This window comes from Schistocerca gregaria, chromosome 7 (assembly GCF_023897955.1).
Source record: "Schistocerca gregaria isolate iqSchGreg1 chromosome 7, iqSchGreg1.2, whole genome shotgun sequence".
NCBI lineage: Eukaryota > Metazoa > Arthropoda > Insecta > Orthoptera > Acrididae > Schistocerca > Schistocerca gregaria.
The window spans coordinates 57511815-57528025 of record NC_064926.1 but is presented as its reverse complement, the minus strand read 5'-3'; the positions used below and the strand labels follow the sequence as shown (position 1 = coordinate 57528025).

Here is a 16211-nt window from a genome sequence, read left to right as displayed (position 1 = left end):
ACGCAGTGGTCGTAATGTTTTGCTTCATCAGTGTACATAAACAGACAATGATTGATGGCAATTTGTGTTGAAAAGAAGTGCTTCAAATTCGATGTGGGGAGAGTGTTTGACCCGGCTTTGCCTGTGCTCCAGGGCTCTCGCTGTGCTGGCCTCCACCTGCCTCCTGCTGTTGCTGGGACACCACCTGGTGTCCGCTTCTGCAAGGAGGACGGCCAGGAATGTGCCGCTGCTCGTCTTCCCCAATGGCGGCACTTTCAAGGTAACTGCCTTGCGCCACAAACTCCTACCCACGACTCTCCATCACCTTACATGCGGACTCACATTCCATGTGACGTAATTAATCTGCTCATAATTAATAACTCCTTTCCGGCACGACCTATTCCACCATAATTAGTTCTTCTGCGGTGTGCTGAACTACACATCCCAGCAACGTGTAGCCATACGCACATGTAAAAAAAAAATGCGGACATTTTGAGGCGTAGCGCCGTATGCCGATCCTGCCTTGGAGGCGGTTAAGAGGGAGATGTGTTTCAGAGCTGGATAGTGACAGATGGTGACGTGAGACTGGACGCGCACGTAGTTTATGTATCAGCCGATAGAGGACAGTATTGGATAGGGGACTGCGATTTAGTTTTGATTGTGCCCACTAGAGTGCACTAAAGTAACAGAATGTTTTTCATAAACTGTTCTAGCATTTTCATAAAGTGTTATAATGTCTTTTTGTGTAGGTAAAATGTTATAAATTGGTTTTAGCAGTATGAATGACGCGTGAGTGTGGTTTAAGGTTAATATGAAGATAATTGTTTAATGAGTTATGTAGTGGGATTTAGTGTAGTAAAGTAAGTTTATGGTAAAGGAAAAGTTACTTCACGTATAAATAACAATAGTAAATAACTTTATGCATAATCAAAACTTCAGCGTATTAGATAATTACGTCGGTAAAAAGTAAAGTCGTTAGGTTTACTATTTTGCGATTGGTTATTGATGAAAAGTGCGGACTGATGCGGGAGAATGTAGTTTTGCTTTCGGCTGTTGAGTAAACTGACCAATGGTAAAGCAATAATCTTCGCGCGCCTTTCTCTGCTGAGAGTATTCTACAGAGGAGTTGGAGCCTAGCCATGAAACAGTTCGGACGTGTGTAGTAGTAGTTCCGATGGATAAGAGAAGTTGTCGGATCTAGCAGTGTTTCATACACCTAAAGTGTTGTAAAGTGGCGGCATAATTATTCCAATGGGTGTGTAGAAATTTCGGAATTTTTAAGTGAATTTTGTGACGTGAAAAGACTTAAATTCCGCGTGGCGTATTGAGCAGGTCGGTGGCTAAAAACTGTGACTGCATTAGGTACCGACTCACTTAATATTTAGCGAGCATTTTCAATCAAAAACAATTCGTATTTTTTGTAGCTATTACGTTTTTGGGAGATGCAACGCCATAAACTTGCTAACGTGAGGGAAACGGATTGTGAGTGACAGTGTTATGTAAGACTAGCACTCGCTTGGCAGTGATACTTGTTCACCAAGATTCAGAATATATTAATTAAGGACAAAATTTCCAACCTTTCATTTCGTGTGAAAACTTTCTCCCGAAACGTAGATTAGTGACTTTAATTGCAGCCTGGTTCACGTCGAAGTACAAGTTTCGCTCGGCTACCCTACTGATGCTCTGCTGAGAGAATGTTCACAAGTAGGTGCAGGTTAGTCGTAAAGGGACGGAACAAACCGCGCCGCCGCAATGTTGTATTGAAGATCCTTACGTATCGTTATATTTTTATTGTAACGGACCTCTTTGTAAGAGGGGAACCAAATTTCAGAGTCGTAAAACGCACCAGTTTGATGTGAACTTGCTGTCTGTCGATTACTCATTGCTACGAACTGGTCGGGCATAGAAGCCACAACCTGTCACTGAGCTTCGATGATTCAGCCCGTTTACAGGGAGATACTGAAGCCAAATATTTGTATGTAGTAATAGTATTCATTATTTCACGTTAATAGGCAGTTGTCACATGGTCGCGTGTATAGATAAGTCAGTGATGTCTCCTTTGATCCTTATTCATTGCCGGATTTGGTGAACGACTGAGTCAATCAACTGAAAACTCGCGTACGCACTGTGAATTTTAACTATTGTATTGCCCTCTTGAAAAGGTGGAAGAAACACAGAGAATGCAAACAAAATAGTTGTAATCACTTACCACTTACCAGCAAAAAGTCAACTCAAGATAGCCTAGCAGTGCTTGTTCATTCCTATTGTGATTTACTATAGCTCCAGACTGATGTTCGAGAAAAATGATAACTTAGAGATGTAGTCAAACGTAATTTTGAATAGTCGAGTGCATAACTCGATCGGTCAGTCACGTTACGCTGTATTCTCAATTGAGTGTATGACTTCCTTTTTGAAAAATTGAGGGTACATTGGTGCAAGAAAAAAGAGATAGTTATCCAGTCACTATTTGGATCACATTAATGGTGGACGGGCTCCACGTCGGCGCTTTTGCAGATCATTCATGGATAGCTGCAAACTAAGCTGATAATTACAAAAAATTAACAGAATATGACACGTTTGGGTTATTAATTAAATAAATCTGAAAGGTACAAATTTAATTATGTGTAAAGATATTCACGTTTCTAAAGAGTAACAAGATAGATGCTTACTCAGAGTATGTTGAAGGACAAAAAAAAAAAAAAACTGTGAGGATTGCGCCTTCCTTTAGTATCACTGAAAGTTTTACAAGCGCTTACTGACCATTTGTGTACCTCTGGTCCATACATTTCTTATTTTATAAACGAAAGAATAATTTCTTGGTGTCTCATAACAGCCACTTGCTGTCGGAGAGCGTGACAGCACGTTCTGATCTTGCAACATTTTCTGGCTTAATTCTACAAATTTGGTTCTTCAAATTTGGTTAAAGTAATGTTTTAAACCCGGTTTACAGAGAGGCTTAGGTATTTGAGGTAATAATTCAAGATGAATATTATTCATCACTTCGTAGTTTACGAAAGAGAGCGCTTAAATATATTTTCTAAATAACGACGCACTTACTACTTAAGCCTAACACAAAATGTGCGCTTCGCAACTTGTGAGCGAAAAGGATCGGAGCCAACATGAGTAGCCACACATTTAATAATCGACGTAGTCGACAGTATGCTTTGGCAATAATGTTTGAACGGACCTCCAAAAACTCATTTAAACAAACGCAACACTTTTTATGTTGTTGCGTGATAGTATTTCTTCATATGCTTGTGACAGCTTGAAGCCCATGCTTAGAATGTCATCTATGAATCTGTTCTTTCATAATCAACTCTTATTCCTAGGAATGTAGGTTTTCGCTACGAAACTGAAACAGAATTTTCTGTAACACTTCAACCACAAGAGATAAATACTTGGTAAAAGTACAAATGTTTCACACAAGTGAAAGATTGTTGCAATTCGGTATAAGTACATCACAACCAGCAGGCTGAACACACTTTTATTCCATGGAAGCATTACCAACTTGTCTTTAGGTGACATTCAGCAGGAAGTAAGTACGTACACAATACACACAGAGAACTGAGGCCGTGCGTAGCTCGGCTGTACTTAAATGGAATGGGGCCCGCGGTGGTCTCTGGCGGCGTTCTCTCTCTCTCTCTCTCTCTCTCTCTCTCTCTCTCTCTCTCTCTCTCTTACACACACACACACACACACACACACACACACACACACACACAAGTCTGAGGCGCCCTCTACGGACGGGCATAGCACAGCCGCACGCGAGGCTTTTTGAAAATACGTGCACGCGTCACTACAGAGATATTACGTCTGCAGAGAAGTACAAATTTTCTACACAGTAGGAAACTGAAGATATTATTTTTTATCACTACAGCTTTGCTGTCAGCCAGTTTGCTACCACAGTATTCCACTCGTGAAGCGGATCATAGCTTTACTATCTTCAGGTGATATAAGTCGTTTGCTCGAAAATAATCCACGAAGTACCAACCAAAATTATTTGGAACTTTTTGTCCAAGAAAGGACTTTTTCTTCAAATACAACACACGTAATTTATCAAGTGGTAATAGAAAGCAACACGACGGCAATCCAAAGTCTATTTTTTAGTATAAATTTAGGGTGTGCTCCATGAATTTATGGGCATTTATCCTTCAGATTTGGCGGAGCAGTCTAATACATTATAATGAATATTGATGGCATATTAAACAAGTGCAAGAAATGGTGTGAACAACTTCGTTCTTGGATTCTGTCTTTCATCTGTCGAGGCTACATAGTGATGGCTGCTCTGTGAGGTCTAATTATTTAAGCTATTACCTCAAAATTTGGCTCATATGCGTTAATTATTAGGAATATTTTTCCGGTTTGGGGTATCTGCTGAAGTAGGTGTAACAGTTGTTACGAAGGCAAAAACAAAAAGGTCAATCGCAGTTCAGATACTGGGCCAAAACAACAAGACATCAAGAGCATGAAGATGGACGTACAAACAAATACAATGAGGGAAAAAACAATAGATGCTTTTAGAGGTTTCCATTTCATTCACAGCTTTATTGTGGCAACAGTGTATGTGGAGTATATGACATGATTACATTTACAGACCAATGGGACAAGAGGTTCTAAGGTACCATGTATCGGTCCATGCTGAAACATCCATTTAGTATGTGGTATAGCCTCCATGATGGCAATGCAGGCGTTGACCCTGGCACTCAGTCAATCGTAAAGATGGCGAACAGTATCCTGGGATTCGTTAGGCCAAGCCTTTTCAATCTGTTAACGAAGTTCTGAAAGAGATATTCGTTAACGAGTCGCATGAGTCCCTTCTTGTCCCATCATATCCCACACGTGGGCGATTGGAGACAATTCCAGAGATTGTGCTGGCCACGGAAATTCCTTCACGTCTTGAGGAGTAGGCCTACAGTAAATTTCACTGTCAGTATGTGGACGAGAATTATCCTGTTGGAACAACACATCACCTTCCTGTTACAAGAACGGCAAAATAACTGGTCTAACAACATCCTGCACGTACCGAGCGCTGGTTTCCATCCCCTTCAGAATCACCAAAGGTGAACGGGAATTGCAGTTCGTAGCACCACAGACCATAATTCTTGCGGTGAGCTTAGTGTGTGTTGGACGAATGGACTCTACGGGACAGCGCTCACCAATCTTTTACGTTGTATGCGCAAACGACCTTCACTTACAGGCAGAATGTGTTCTCATCGCCGAAGAGCACGGCGAGCTATTCTGTCTTTCAAGCTATCCTCTGACGGCACCATTCGAACCATACACGTTTACGCTGTGGTGTGAGTGGAAGGCAGGCTAGAGCTGTGGGTACCCGTAGTCCCACTGCTAACAACCGGCTCAAAACACTTCGTGTTGACACTTCTGGACTCACAAGACATGATATCTGCAACTGCTGCCCTTACAAGACGACGTTGCACAACTGACGCAGCATGTCCAGCTTGTGTGGCAGTTATTTGAAAGGGCCAGCCTCCCACACAAAAGCCACAATTTGACCACTTTCAAACTCATTCAGTTGGGTGTAGAAAGCAAGAACGGTCTCCATGGTATCATTACCTGCTTGTTTGGCTCATCTGCACCAGACTGCCCTCTAGTTGTGCACATTCTCTACTACAGAATGGTTCTCTGGTAACTATGTCGTCATGTTATTTGTCGAAACTTTCTGGCAGATAAAAACTGTGTGCCGGACCGAGACTCGAACTCGGGACCTTTGCCTTCGCGAGAAAGTGCTCTACCATCGCAGCTACCCAAGCACAACTCACTCCCTGTCCTCACAGCTTTACTTGTGCCAGTACCTTGTCTCCTACCTTCCAACCTTTACAGAAGCAAAGGCAGAGGCAAAGGTCCTGAGTTCGAGTTTCGGTCCAGCACAAAGTTTTAATCTGCCAGGAAGTTCCATATCAGCGCAAACTCCGCTGATGAGTGAAAATCGCATTCTGGAAACATCCCCCAGGCTGTGGCTATGCCATGTCTCCGCAATAGCCTTTCTTTCACGAGTGCTAGTTCTGCAAGGTTCGCAGGAGAATTTCTGTAAAGTTTGGAAGGTAGGAGACAAGGTACTGTGAGGACGGGGCGTGAGTCGTGCTTGGGTAGCTCAGACGATAGAGCACTTGCTCGCGTAAGGCAAAGGTCTCGAGTTCGAGTCTCGGTGCGGCACTCAGTTCTAATCTGCCAGGAAGTTTCATATCAGCGCATACTCCACTGCAGAGTAAAAATCTCATTCTCGATGTTATCTGTTGGCGGACGACGTTGAAACCATTATCGCTGTATCTACTATCCCCCAAGTGGCATATGGCGTCGTCGGTTCAAAATCGATTTGATGTTTCCGGGTGTACCCATTTTTTTCTGGAAGTATAAATACTTGAATAGAGTTGATTGTCAAACTAGAATATAGGGATCAGAATGACCGCGCCTGGTTTCAAACCGTGAGGTCTGATGAGGACTGCACTTTACCGTTAGAGTGGTCTGCCGCAGCAACAGGACAGCGAAGAGCAGAACACTGGTCTAATTAATGTCGGAAAACAATCATCAGCACGCACGTAGGTAATTGAGTCCGCGGTTGCTGTTTCTGGTGCACTTAGTGTATGGGGAGGGTGGGGGAGGAGGAATGTCAATTTTCATGTAGGGAGCTCTGCATTCTGTTGCTAGTTACACGTAAAGACAGTGGTTGGCATCGTATCCCATGTCGATCACCCGTTGCAAACTCCACGATAACTAGTGGAGGATAAAGGTGTAGGAATAAAGAACTGAGCTTGCTCCCCATCCCCCTTCTTCAGCTAAAACCATGGAGTTATCTTCTAAATGTATATTAGAGATAGATATATGTGTGTATTTGTTGCTTCATGGCTTCTGAGACACCTGGAGCAACTCCAGTAAAATTTGGTACGCACTTTATTTACTATGTCAATTGACTGTGGGTAACTAGTCCTATCACTCATGGGAGGTGGCGATGGAGATTCCAAGAACGTTATTTAAACAAGACTAGGTAGATCTATGTCCAGGGGTCTGGAAGTGTCTGATTACAAGTAGACATTGACGAATTCAAAAAATGGTTCAAATGGCTCTGAGCACTATGGGACTTATGAGGTCATCAGTCCCCTAGAACATTGAACCACTTAAACCTAACTAACCTAAGGACATCACACACATCCATGCCCGAGGCAGTATTCGAACCTGCGACCGTAGTGATCACGCGGTTCCAGACTGTTGCGGCTAGAACCACTCGGCCACCCCGGCTGGATTGACGAATTCAGACGCATGTAGCTACATTTCTTACAAGTTGGTTCCATCGGTACGAAAGAACAATGCAAATGTTCCGTTCGCTTAAATGGGAATCCTCGGAGCGAAGACGACGATGTTTTCGCGACACAAAATCAACGTTGTTTAGAGAGGTTTCATTTGCGGCAGATTGCAGAATGTTTCTGGTACCCCAAAGTTGATCTCGCGCAAGGACCGTAAAAACAATATAATGAAGATGCGAGTCCATGCACTGGCACACATACAATCTTTATTTCCCTCACTCCATTTCCAAGCAGAAAAGGGAATGGAATTATTAACAGTTTTGCAAACTACCCTCCGTCATACATTTTACATCTGCATCTACATCTACATCTATATACATACGTATCAAGCCACCGTACGGTGCGTGGCAGAGGGTACCCTGTAACATCATTTCCTTTCGTGTTCCACTCGCAAATAGAGTGAGGGAAAAACGACTATCTACATGTCTCCGTATAAGTCCCATTTTGCAGTATCTTAACTTAGTAGTCCTTTCGTGAATTGTATGTTGACGGCAGTAGAATCATTCTGCAGTCAACTTCAAATTCCGGTTGTCTACGTTTCCTCAATAGGGTCCGTCGAAAAGAACGTCACCTTCGTTCCAGGAATTCCCATTTGAGTTCCCGAAGCGTCTCCCCAATACTTGCGTGTTGTTCGAACCTACCAGCAACAAATCTAGCTACTGAAGAATAGGTCGCACCAGCGTCCTATTTGCGATCTCCATTACAGATAAACCCCACTTTCCCAAAAATCTCCGATTAAGCCTAAGTCGAGCATTCGTCGTCCCTACCACAATCCTCCCATGATCGCTCCATAACAGATCACTTTGCAACGTTACGCTCAGATATTTAAACGTAGAGGGAGTGCCAAGTAGAGACTCCTGATGCTCTATTCGAACATTACGGCTTTTTTTACGGGTGCTTGTGGAGTATACACGTAGCTACGTATATAAATACCGAAGTTAAAAGAACCCACAGTGCTACAGGCTTTGAGGTGCGGGTGGGAAAGGAGTTAAATGTAAGTAAAAGGGCACCTACGCCATACAACAGAGTAAAGGTAAACTGCCTGAAACTAGCTAATTCTTGTCAACCAGTAAATAGACGATTCCTTAAAGAACTTAAATGAGTAAACGTGTTAAATATTTGACTTTAAACATGTAGGAAAGTGAGAAAAGTTAAAGAAAGATTTGAAATTATCCTTAGAGATTGTTGCAAGTCGTTGAAAGTCCTCATTGTGAATCACCGGATATATATATAGTGTGCTCAAATGGCGCTCTTTTTAAGTAAAAGCTAATTTTTCAAGCACCTGAACACTTATACCGCCATACCATCTGAACTATGCGTTGTACCGTGACGATAAAAGTATCCGGACACCTGCCGGAAAATGACTTACAAGTTTGTGACGCCTTCCATCGGTAATGTTGGAATTCAATATGGTGTTGGCCCACCCTTATCCTTGATGACAGCTTCCACTCTCGCCGGCATACATTCAATCAGGTGCTGGAAGGTTTCGTGGGGAATGGCAGCCCGTTCTTCACGGAGTGCTGCACTGAGGAGAGGTATCGATGTCAGTCGGTGAGGCCTGGCACGAAGTCAGCGTTCCAAAACATCACAAAGGTGTTCTGTAGGATTCAGGTCAGGCCAGTCCATTACAGGGATGTTATTGTTGTATAGCCGTTCCGTCAAACGCCGTGCACTGTGAACACATGCTCGATACTGCTGGAAGATGCAATCGCCATCCCCGAATAGCTTTTCAACAGTGCGAAGCAAGAAGGTGCTTAAAACATCAATGCAGGCTTGTGCTGTGATAGTGCCACGCAAAACAACAAAGGTGCAAGGCCACACCCGGAAAAACACGACCACACCATAACACCACCGCCTCCAAATTTTATGTCAGCACTACACAGGCCGGCTGATGACGTTCACCGGGCATTCGCCATAGCGACACCCTGCCATCGGGTCGCCAAATTTTGTACCGTGATTTGTTACTCCACACAACGTTTTTCCACTGTTTAATCGTCCAATGTTTACGCTTCTTACACCAAGCGAGGCGTCGTTTGACATTCACCGGCGTGATATGTGGGTTATGAGCAGCCGCTCGACCGTGAAATCCAATTTTTCTTCTCGGCTTCCGCTTAACTGTCATGGTACTTGCAGTAAATCCTGATGTAATTTAGATTTCCTGTGTGGTGATCTGGATAGATCTCTGCCTATTACACATTACGACCCTCTTCAACTGCCGTCGGTCTCTGTCTGTCAACAAACGAGGTCGGCCTGTACGCTTTGTGCTGTATGTGTCCTTTCACGTTTCCACTGCAATATCACATGGGAAACAGTGGACCTAGGAATGTTTAGGAGTGTGGAAATCTCACATACAGACCAATGACACAAGTGACATCCAATCACCTGACCGCGTCGAAGTCCGTGAGTTTCCCGAACCGCCCCATCCTGCTCCCTCACCATGTCTAATGACTACTGAGATCGCTGATATGGAGAATCTGGCAGTAGGTGGCAGCACAATGCATATAATATGAAACCGTATTTTTTCGGGGGCGTCCGGATACTTTTGATCACATAGTGTATATGTAGATTCTTTCTGAAAAGTGTGTTACAAATAGAGTTCGTATAAAAAGTCGTGCGCGATGGCGAAGTTATACTGCGCGCGATTTTAAGCAAAAACTAGTTTTCCATTTCAGTGTCTGTGAAGTCATATATCTTGAACTATGATCTAATTTTGGAGGTACATTCACTGGCATAAGTGAATAGTGTCTGCAAAGTACGTTGCGAATGTAGTTAGTAGGAAAAAAATAATAAATTAAAAAGCTTGATGCTCAAGTCTGAGTGCATGAACAATGAAAATGCTTTTATTATTTTGTTCGGGTGTCAGCGAGAAAAATGTTCGAAAAAGGTTTGAGATTATGTATAAAGTTTGTTGGTAGTCGCTAAGTGCTCTGATTCTCAAATAATAGATGAATATATTCCGTGTACGTGCGCGTCATCAGATACTCTGCCTAGAGACACTAACACGCAGTTTCTAACAGTGCTGCTCGTCTTATTGTGTTACACGTTTAGCATAACGTTAAACCTCTTAATGAGTGTATCATTACTGCGTTTCAAAGTTTTTAATTCAGCCAACAGCTAGGCGACATAATGAGAATAACATTTTCGTTGCCTCTGGAAGTCACAGATGCCACTGATTTTCTGAGATAAGAAATTATGATTGCTGACTGGAAAAATTTAAAGAAAATGCTTAATTTTCTTCGGAAATAATATATATAAACAGCCTGTCGGTGGACATGTACCAGGCGTGACTTACAACAACAAACCAGGGGCAAACGCGCACGCGGTTCATACTTTGATCAAAAATTCTTCAAATGTTAGGTCAGAACATCGATAATTGTACAGGTATTTGCCATACTCCAGTTGTTCCTACCATTGGTTTAGCTGTTCTTTATAGAGTAAGGGATTGTTTACGTATGTTTGATTATTTCTGTATACAAACAAAGGGAAAATTCTTCTGTTTCCGTTGATTCACTTTACCAATTTTATAGACTAATCTTTACTGATTTTTATCAGTGCAAGCGTTTCACATTGTTTGAGTGATACTTCCTCTCAAAGATCAACAATTATTAACAAGATTCCCTTATATGTAACATTTCTAGCGAATAATACAACTAGAATAAATACACTCCTGGAAATTGAAATAAGAACACCGTGAATTCATTGTCCCAGGAAGGGGAAACTTTATTGGCACATTCCTGGGGTCAGATACATCACATGATCACACTGACAGAACCACAGGCACATAGACACAGGCAACAGAGCATGCACAATGTCGGCACTAGTACAGTGTATATCCACCTTTCGCAGCAATGCAGGCTGCTATTCTCCCATGGAGACGATCGTAGAGATGCTGGATGTAGTCCTGTGGAACGGCTTGCCATGCCATTTCCACCTGGCGCCTCAGTTGGACAAGCGTTCGTGCTGGACGTGCAGACCGCGTGAGACGACGCTTCATCCAGTCCCAAACATGCTCAATGGGGGACAGATCCGGAGATCTTGCTGGCCAGGGTAGTTGACTTACACCTTCTACAGCACGTTGGGTGGCACGGGATACATGCGGACGTGCATTGTCCTGTTGGAACAGCAAGTTTCCTTGCCGGTGTAGGAATGGTAGAACGATGGGTTCGATGACGGTTTGGATGTACCGTGCACTATTCAGTGTCCCCTCGACGATCACCAGAGGTGTACGGCCAGTGTAGGAGATCGCTCCCCACACCATGATGCCGGGAGTTGGCCCTGTGTGCCTCGGTCGTATGCAGTCCTGATTGTGGCGCTCACCTGCACGGCGCCAAACACGCATACGACCATCATTGGCACCAAGGCAGAAGCGACTCTCATCGCTGAAGACGACACGTCTCTATTCGTCCCTCCATTCACGCCTGTCGCGACACCACTGGAGGCGGGCTGCACGATGTTGGGGCGTGACCGGAAGACGGCCTAACGGTGTGCGGGACCGTAGCCCAGCTTCATGGAGACGGTTGCGAATGGTCCTCGCCGATACCCCAGGAGCAACAGTGTCCCTAATTTGCTGGGAAGTGGCGGTGCGGTCCCGTACGGCACTGCGTAGGATCCTACAGTCTTGGCGTGCATCCGTGCGTCGCTGCGGTCCGGTCCCAGGTCGACGGGCACGTGCACCTTCCGCCGACCACTGGCGACAACATCGATGTACTGTGGAGACCTCACGCCCCACGTGTTGAGCAATTCGGCGGTACGTCCACCCGGCCTCCCGCATGCCCACTATACGCCCTCGCTCAAAGTCCGTCAACTGCACATACGGTTCACGTCCACGCTGTCGCGGCATGCTACCAGTGTTAAAGACTGCGATGGAGCTCCGCATGCCACGGCAAACTGGCTGACACTGACGGCGGCGGTGCACAAATGCTGCGCAGCTAGCGCCATTCGACGGCCAACACCGCGGTTCCTGGTGTGTTCGCTGTGCCGTGCGTGTGATCTTTGCTTGTACAGCCCTCTCGCAGTGTCCGGAGCAAGTATGGTGGGTCTGACACACCGGTGTCAATGTGCTCTTTTTTCCATTTCCAGGAGTGTATGTGGTATGACAGTATAAAACAGAACACGTATTTCTGAAGCTGGGACTAAATCTTTAATTTAACGGCTATTTTTGATCACATTGTATGTAAATAAACATAGAAACCCTAAATACAGTACAAGTAATTTACAAATTTTCAGTGACAGTTTGTTACACAATGCTATGGTACACATCCAGCGATTTCAGCCGAACATAGTAAAGACATCAGTTACAAACTGAAAAAGATAGGAGGTGAGGAGGAAAGAGGATAACGTGTGAAAACATATGTAAATATGGAACCTCTTACGACACACACATGACTTACTTACTGAGAAACACGTCTGCGTGAGCGAGATACTGCTTGTTCCTCTCTGAGTGTAAAAAGGAAGGGAGTGACGTACACAAATAATTGAGCACCAAGGATGTTGGTGTCGAATTCGTAGTTTTCATGCTCGCTGCGCTAATTGTCAACACGCCCGAGTGATTTCATTCCTGGAAATGGAAGTAGGAACGATAGCGTCTAGAAGGCATCGAAGATGACCGATTTTAGTGTTGTATCCATATTTCCATAGTTAGTAATAATGTAAGTGATAATAAAGTACATATTTCATCGAATCGAATGCTGTAGCACGTTACAGAACTTTTTAAAAAATAGATAGAAGCGAACTAGACATACATTTCACTCTTCCTTAGAGTTCTCGGAAATAATTCGCCTTTCTATAAACAAAGGCACACCAGTATTTATGTAAAAAGGACGGTTGGATAGATGTAAGGAGTCGTTGTTATAATCAGATGATGTAGTCAGTTAATCTTCTGTCCCGAAATACTAGATGTATTGTACGCAGGATTCGATGTGTGTGGAATCATGCTTACAGAAATTGTATTTAATGTATAGACGAAATTTCTTCTTCCGGCTTTTCTTTAGCCAGCGATTTACTCAACAAACAATAACCCCAAACAAATAAGTGATCAAAAGATTTCTTTATTTTGGGGACCTATAAAAGCAAAAATCTTGAAAAGGTTTAAAATTATGTGTATAATTTGAAGGATGTCGCTCAATACTCACAATATCAAACAGTGAATGTGTCTAGTCCAGGTGATTTGCGCTCAGTTTTAAGAAAAAGTTTTCCAACGTCTCAACGTTTATGGAGTCACATCTTCTAAAGTATCCGTCGTAAAACAATATAATTTTGCAGGTATCTTCAGCAGTATATGTGGATACTCTCTGCAAAATATATTGAAAATAGACTTACGGCGCTAGTAAAGAATTAATAAATTAAAAGGTCATGCCAACTGATGAAATTTTACTTAATGACCAGCGAAAATGGAGTAAGGGATAAATATTTATGGTTTTATGCATTATCAGCGAGAAAAAGATTCGAAAAGTTTTGGAATTGCGTGTGAAACTTGGGAGAAGAAAACTGTTCTCATTCCCAAATAGTGGACGAATGCGGGGTCTTAGGGGTACAAGAGCCTTGCCGACAGTGTTCTGAACAAGATGACATCAGTATTTACGTCTATTGCAGAATAATAATTATAGCCACTAATAGTCGTATTTTGTACCTTGGTTGGTACTTCCAAGTGCATGTGGCAGAGAAAACCATTGATGCTTATTTTCCCGTCCCAGCACATCAGGTATTGAAGTGTGGATGCGTGGACAGACAACGGTTAGTCTGTGCTGACAGGCACAGCCCTCCTAGTGGTGCAGTACGATCGTGCAGAAAACATCAGATTGTAAAGGCTGTGACATGTTTGCGGGAAGACAGTTCGATGCAGAGAAAAAAGAACCATCACACTGACGTGTGTACGTACTAAAGAAGTACGTATAAAAATGTCTTTCCTTATACCTGTTACACCCTGTACAGTATGTGTTCCGTGCACGCCACGTGGTAATGCTGTCATAGCTGACAGTGTTTCTAATGATAATATGATTTATTGTGTCGTACCTTTAATGTTTGATTACACTTCCGAATAAGTTCATTATGGCAGTATTTTATATTTTAAATTCTGTATATGACCAAGTTTTATTAGCCCAGGATGCCACTGGATATCCCACCATTAACTGGGACTGAGGGAACTTCACAGCCTTTTAGTAACATGCATTAAAATCAGTTATATCCTTTGTATACAAACCTGACCTTCGGAAACTATTTTTATTGTTAACCGCAACCGGTAGCCGAGTACATATGTCGCAACGACAAGGTGCTGTGCAGGACACTTCCTGGTTCGTGTTGAAAGTATGTGCAAGGAAAGCTATGTCAGCCTCACTCACGCCACGACATCCACCACGTAGCGCTCTGGGCCGAGACCTGTGTCTCGCTTCCTTTACCACTGAAACATTTCATGCATTCTGCGTCATTTAAAGGAAGCAGCTCAAGGGCATGTTTACAGCGAGATAATTTTACATTGGAATTATTAGGATTTATATTTTTTCTACTTTGTCAGATGTCAACTACAAAAAAGTAGATGTAGGACGATAACTACTGATCTACGTTAAAAATTGGACCAATATTTTGATACCATCCGTATGTTGCCACTGCGAACAGACCGCGCTGCAGGGGAAATCAAAGAAAATTTTTGAGAAGGAATTAAAGTTCAGGAAAAAGAAACAGAAGGTCTTAGGCTTGCCGATGGCATTGTAATTTTGTCACAGATTGATAATGACCTGGAAGAGCAAATGAACAGAACCAATAGTTTGTTGAAAACAGGTTATAAGGCATACATAAACAAAAATGAAACAAGGGCAATGGAGTGTAGTCGAATTAAATCAGGCGAAGCTGACGGAATTTGGTTAGGGAATACAAACTAAAAACAGTAAATGAGTTTTGCCATTTGGCAACAAAATAATTGATGGTAGCCGTAGTGGAGATGATGTAAAATGGAGAATGGCAACAGCAAGGAAAGCGTTTCTGAAAAAGAGGAATTTGTTAACAAACAATATAAATTTAAGCACTAGGAAGTCTTTCCTGAGGGTATTTGTCTAGAGTTTAGTCTTGTACACAACTGAAACTTTGACGATAAGCAGTTCAGACAAGAAGAGAATAGAAATTTTTGGAATGTGACGCTGAAAATTACATTGGTAGTTTCCATAAGTAATGACGGGTTAGTAAAAGGAATTGGGAAGATAAGAACTTTATGCTATAGCTTGTCTAAAAGAAGAGATCAATTGACAAAACACATTCTAAGGCACAAAGAAATCTTCGTTTTTGTATTTGGGGGAGCAGTTTTAGGTAAAAAGTGCAGAGGGAGAGCAGTGGATGAATACAGTAAGCAGGTAGAAATGGGTATAGTTTTCAGGGTTGGTGCCGAGTAGACTTCTGTGGGGAACTGCATCAAATCAATCTTCCGATTGATAACGAGTTACTGGGTCTCAGCGCAACTCCGAGAACACCTATTTTTTAGGAGTCCATGGGACAGAATTTACATAGTCTGACTTCATGTTGTGAAACAACGAATCTTTTTGCTTATGTGAAGAGACTCTATATCTTATAGTTCAAATGGAGATCTTATTTGGATGAATGTTACGCGTAGGATAAAAATTGTTTGACTCTTTGAGAAGCAGAAAAGTGCGTTCTCGGCAAAGACCAAGAAGTCACACTAGTGATCAATTAAGTGCAGGGGAGTATTGTCCGCCAAAAACTTGACGCTCTTCGCTGAAGACTTGCTCTTCCCTAAGGCGAGTGCCGTAATGGCGCATGTGAACCGGCCCAGGCCGTTTTACTCCTCCATCCTTGTCTGGTGCGAGTTCGTGCTTCCTCTCCAATGACGCCGTTGTCGTGTATATGAAGTCAGACTATGTAAGTTCTATCCCATGAACTCCTAAAAGAGAGGTGTTCTCGGAGTTGCGTTTC

The 16211-nt window shown here is 43.0% G+C and overlaps 1 protein-coding gene across 1 annotated transcript in view; it reads left to right on the top strand.

Moving 5' to 3' along the window:
• The window catches only part of LOC126281522 (uncharacterized), a 108247-nt gene that overhangs the window by 14582 nt on the left and 77454 nt on the right, over positions 1-16211 (top strand). Inside the window, exon 2 of the mRNA XM_049980562.1 lies at positions 133-259. Within this exon, the coding sequence (XP_049836519.1) occupies positions 133-259 (127 nt within the window). The remainder of the gene's footprint in view (positions 1-132; positions 260-16211) is intronic.